General features: G+C 35.2%; 1 protein-coding gene across 4 annotated transcripts in view; it reads right to left on the bottom strand.

Annotated features, from left to right (window-relative positions):
• Positions 1-841: 841 nt before the first annotated feature.
• Positions 842-6,000, bottom strand: part of kif26aa (kinesin family member 26Aa) — a 132,385-nt gene continuing 127,226 nt past the window's right edge. For all 4 annotated transcript variants that reach the window (XM_088648541.1, XM_088648542.1, XM_088648543.1 and 1 more), the window contains one exon: positions 842-3,129. In XM_088648541.1, the coding sequence (XP_088504667.1) occupies positions 2,951-3,129 (179 nt within the window). In that variant the 3' untranslated portion in view covers positions 842-2,950. The remainder of the gene's footprint in view (positions 3,130-6,000) is intronic.

The raw sequence follows: 6,000 nt of genomic DNA, 5'->3' as shown, positions 1-6,000 counted from the left end.
ATTTAAATAAATTATATAAATCTAATAAATCTAAAAAGAACAAGAGTTGTTTAAAACATGTTTAAGTTAAGAGCAGATACTTTTGATTTGGCAGTTACATATGTGTTTAAAATCCTGAGGTCCAGAACTCATTTTGGCCCATGACTCAGAGCTGTGTTATCACTGTGCTTGGTATTTTAATGTACTGAAACCCTCTTTAAGAAGAGCATACTTGCTATTGCTCAGTGCCCTGAGAACAGTGCCCTGTTCTTCACTAACCCGAAATAGAATACTGCCAAGATCACTTGTGCAACTGAAGACCAAGTTTGATCCAGCCAAACCATGGATCTACAGGCCTAGACTTTTCATATGGTAATACTGCACGTTTGCTTGGCCCATCACATCTAGCTCTTGCACCAACAGCCTTATAACAATATGCAATAAGAAACAAAATAAAAAGGGAATACAGATGATCTGGAAATTTTGAAGTACCTGACAACAACATTAAAAACTGAAAAATTCACTCTTAAACAGAGATTGCACTGGGTTTTCAAAACCCTAAAACGCGTCGAAAATGTTAATCTAGTCCAGGATTCACAATGAAACACAGAAATATGGAAATTAAGGGGTAGTGCATTTACAATGGAAAAACAGGAATTGCTTCTTTATACAAAGGGTTGGAGGTGTGTGGAACAAACTCTCCAGGCATATTGTTAAAGACAATTCAATTATTTGAAGAAATCATTAAAGAAATTGCTAACCAAGACCAATGGATCAATTGGCTACCAGCAACAGAAAGAGTAAGATGGGCCTTCCCTCCTATGAGACCTTTCTTAATAATATGCTTCAAAGAACACAGTAATAAGAAGAAACATATCTTTTATTCACAAATAAAAGCCGATGCAAGATGCCATAATATACATTTATACAAAGGATCTGAAAACCCTATACAAAAAAAAATTACCACATTAGAAAATATGATTTGATATGAAATGTGACATCACATACATTGCTAAATTAAAGAAATCTTCAGTTTGGCAAATTGTCAGTTCATGTTATTAAACACAATAGAAAAGAACTGGGCTTCAATTAAAAAAAAAACACAATAATAATTAAAAATAATCTCATGCAGCATCTTAAGAAAGGGCCTGAGAGATATTTCCTTAAAACAAAAAACAAAAACATATCAGGAACGTTTAACAGGACAAAATCAAGCTTTGTAATAATCCACTGGATATCACAAATTGGTTCATAACCTAAATGTCTGAAAACGTTTTATTGTAGAAAAAAATGTACTGGCAGCTACATTTTGCAGAAAATTCTGAAATGATTTTTCCCCTTAGTTTGAGAAGCCAGTACATGAGAGTTCCCATTGAATTGTTGCACTCAAACACTTAAATTCCGGCAGTAATTACTGGCATGCCCTTGTCACTGTAAAGTCAGACAGAAAACTGCCAGTTATCAAAACATGTCACAGTTGTTCTGAGGCTAACTTTAGCAGAAGAGGCAGTACAGAATGTATTTACCTGTTCAGAACTATAGGCAGCAATTGAGCTTTAAAAAAAAACAGTCAGAAGAAAAAGCCAAGCTCATGCTCTGACACTTTACTTTGGCCAGAAGCCAGCAGCTGCTTTTGCTGGGCATGACTGACACACAAAAAACTGTGCTTTCCCTATCAGTTTTGAGGTTCTTACAAGGAGCAAGAGTGATGGAGTGCATAGAGCAAAACAGCACTTCAGTGCAGTAAACCACCACCATGGGCTTAGACTTGCAATTCTGGTTGTATCTCATCTGTACCCTTGTTAACTCACTGCAGTAAGTTAAAAGGCATAAATTCCACTGTTTCGTAGTTGACTTATATGGTTATCAAGATATACTAGTAAAATTTCTGTATGCTTCCAAGCAAAGTTATATCCTGGCAGCCCTGTAGAATTTAGCAGTACATCATGCAAATAAAATATTTATAAAGATATATTTCAGGGTGACTTCAAAGTGTACTTTTTCCCAACACAGTGTCTTGTCACATCATGAATCAAACAGCCTCCTATTGTGATGCACACTGTAAAGAAGGCTCTGGTGGAGATTAACGGACTTCCACAGATGGATCTTAAACAAGACTGCAGGGTCTTCAAAACAGCATCTTTTCCCACTGTAATTAAGGTCTGTTGGAAGTTATGTTCAAGGCAACTGAGATACAGGAACACATTGTATTCAACAGTTCTGTACCAAAGAGATTTGCAAATAGGCAGCTATTATTTCACTCTGACAGTAACTGGAATTGTGACAACAACAAACCAGTGCAGAAAGATCCGCCTCTGTAAGTTTGAAACTCCTTACAAAATTAACAACAATATATAAAAAAGAAACCTTACTTTTGAAAGGTTTAATGATAATGGACATAATTTGACTGAGGTTTTAAATGAGAAAAGGCAAAGTCTGAGATGCAATAATATTTATCTTATTGCTTCTATTTTTTCTTTATGCTTTTTTTAACCTAAAATGATATTTTTTTACATACTGTATAATCATATAAATACACTATACAATACAATATAAAATAAGCTTTTTTTCCAATAGGAATATGTTTAGGGGTTGCTTAGGTATGCTGGTTTTAAATACTAGCACCAATACCAAAAAAATATGTACTTAAAATCAGTCTTTAAGAAAAAAAGGCACTTTCAGGTCTCATTGAATGTATCTTCTTTGTTTTGTGTTGCGCTTCTTGCTCGCCATGCAGTAAACAGAAAAGCTTTGCGGCTTGATGAGTCACACTCCATCCAAATTAGTTTAAGGGTATGAGGCACCAGATTTCCTTAATAGGAAAAAACGCCATTACCTCCAAATCAAGACCCTCTAAGCATTTGTGTTTTTGTTAACTTTCATATGGGCTGGGGGCTCACTGCTTGCTTCTTTTCTTCCTGGTTGGCACCTTTCCGGTTCCTTTCTTTTCCACTTGTTCCAATTCATCCTTTCACACCTCCACTTCCCGCGGACCGTCTTGCACATTGGAGACCACCCCGATGTCGAAACAGGTCACCATCATGACTCGTGACTTGCATAGGTTGACACAGTATTCCAACTCATCCGTGACTTGTTCCAGGGCTTCCAAATACTCCTGTGATTCCTTATCTAGGTCCGGATCAACCTCAACTGCAAGATAAAAGTGAGACACGATAATGAAATGCATCCAACAGAGATCAGAATAGTCTCCTGAATTTTATGGCTTGCATAAAATGCACTGTAATACTGCATGTAAACTTAAAGGGCTGCAAAAGAAGACATTTTCCTTTGTGAGTGTTTTGAAACTAAATTATGAGTGACATTTTCAATATAAAATTACTGAATAAGATTCTCAAAAGACAAAAGGAAAACCAAGCATAAGCCAGTCCACAATTTTGCTTTATGCACAAAGCACAATCAAGATGCCTGTACTCTCTCTTGTGGCATTAGAGTCTGAAATTGTGGTCCGTTCAAGACTGATATTAAGAAAAGCTATAAGGCGCAACCTATATGGGTCAAAAAGACCTTGAAAGTTGTGGAAATAGGTTCCATGGATGATCCCTTTAAGGCGCACTGCCCTTTGAATCACATTGTGGAAAGAAAGGCGATTTATATAGAGTGTCTGTTTTGATCATGGGTTTCATCTTGACAAGAGGAACAGATGAAGAGTAAATGTCCTGTCTGGCAGAAATGTGAGAAAGCACTTTAAATCGTTTCCACATACAATTACACAAAAGACTAAGCACAAATAATCCAGTATTTACCCCCAGAGCTTTCTGCGTGAAAATAACACCATTGATTTTCAGACAACTAAAGATTTTAATTAAAAAATGCATATTTTTCAGTTCTTTTGAGTGAATTCATGAAGACATGGCAGACTGAACTTTGTATTCTTAGGCCTCAGCCTCATAGATAAACATTTTCTTTTTTTGCAAGTTCCAATTTACAGAAATGCTGGATATATTTTAAGAAACTGAAAGGTTTACGCTTCCATTATAGAAATAAAACAATTATGTAATATAAGGTAGGACTGGAGTAATGTATACAGTGCTAGTTTTAATCAGACGTCCCTGCTTTGGCTTTCCAACTTTCAATTATCTTATAAATGTATTTCTCATTAGTAATTACCAAGCACAACCTCATTGGTATTCTACCTGGAAGTAGACAAAGGGTCCATTTTGAACCGACAAGCAGTAGTCATAGCTGTAATATTTTCAATTCTAATCATTATTAATCCCCATTTATTTAAAAACAGTTCTAATGTTCAGATAGCTTGATATTCACTAGAATTCTCCAAATTTTAAGCAAGCATATATAGGAAGCACATATAAAATTTCACTGTTAAATCCTACAGTTCTACTGTTAAAGTCAGAAACATGACACCAACATGAGATTTAGGCAGAAAATTCTAAAGAGAAAAAATGACCAGAAAATGACACACAATGTGCATGCTTAGTACAAGCAAACACAGCATCAAACTAATGACAGATTTTCAAATGTTAATTGAAAAACAGGTAATTCTGCAGACAACCAATGTAGAAATTATAAATACCACTTACTGCAATTAGCAGTGAATTACATGTCTTGCACAATACATTGCTGGTTTGAGTCAACCTTGCATGTCCACATGCTCCAGAAAACAATGGACACTCAAAAAGAACACTAGGAAGCAAAATATGAAATTTTCCAACATAGAACTAGAATTCTTTTTAAGCAGGATGTGCTACAAGTAATTTTTCACCAGGTCAACAGAATAAAACACGGAATATAGTTTTACAAAAAGCACATTCAGTTGGACTTAGTAAGAGAGCTTTAGAGGAAATTTAAAAAGGCAGTATATTTGGAAGCACAAGGAAGAAAATCACTTAAAAAGTCAGGGTCGAAAGACCCTGGACAATCTATACACACTAACATTGGAATCTCTGGAACTCTTTTCCACCATCAGCACTCTACAAAATAAGGACTGAAGCCACTGGACCTTGCCCTGAGAAAGGTCTGATGCAAGAAAATGTAGACTGCAGAGCATTTCTCCACTGATGGCAGAACCTTATTTCTCCGTATTCGGGGTTCTGGGTCTTCCTTAATTTCACTGAACATGTCAATTAATGTATTGAGCCTATTAAGCATGTACCTGTGATTTGATATTCTCATATTTGGATATGGTCAAATTTCTTATATAATATATACTTAAATCCAAATTTGTTAAAATTCTAATTTGCCATATTTATTCAATCAAAATCGTCTTGTAGTCGCTGCAGCCATGATCAGAAGACAACTTGTCTGCATAACCTTGCTTTATTTGTCTGAAATCATTACAGATTGCTATATATGTATATATTTAGTAACTACTGCTCTTCAGAGTTTAAGTGAGATCCCAATAAATTTCCAAGTTTTGCCATTTTTGATTCAGATACACCTAATATTTACATAAGCATTAGGGCTATCGAGCCTAAATTTCACATTTATACTATTCTGTGTGTTTTAAAAACTGCTTCCAAAAGTTCATAATCCTGATGCAGTTTTATGGTCCTGTAAGTCTTAATTTCTTTTGCTGGTTTGCAGACACATTTTTTAGAATTACTATCAAGCTCAAGATGTCAGCCCTCATACCATGCATTGTGTATATTTTAAATTCTCATTAAAAAAGGTATATAGAATAATCCATTAAGATTTTAAGATCAAATGTGGGGCTTTGCAGGGTAACTCAACTTATTGTAATTTGCAAAGACCTAGACCTGACTTAAAATTTAAAAGAAATAACATTTTGTAGCTTACTGGTAACTTTATAATGTCATTTTTTGAAGAAAGTCAAAAATTATCTGCTCTGCAAACTTGGAGCTCTAAGAATGACCTTAGGGCACCCCTGTCTTGACTCAGATTTAAGTAGTTTCTTTTCATTGGCACTCAATTCATTCATAACTTCAAAAGACCTCCCCACTTGTACTGTTTCTTGGCATTACAATCTATTCTACAGACAAGTGTGTACTTCACAGTTTACTGCAAAGTTCAAATGCATTTAAA

This window comes from Lepisosteus platostomus, chromosome 10 (assembly GCF_059453375.1).
Source record: "Lepisosteus platostomus isolate fLepPlt1 chromosome 10, fLepPlt1.hap1, whole genome shotgun sequence".
Taxonomy (NCBI): domain Eukaryota; kingdom Metazoa; phylum Chordata; class Actinopteri; order Semionotiformes; family Lepisosteidae; genus Lepisosteus; species Lepisosteus platostomus.
Note: the sequence above shows the minus strand (reverse complement) of the source record. Positions and strands in the feature narration are given on the sequence as shown.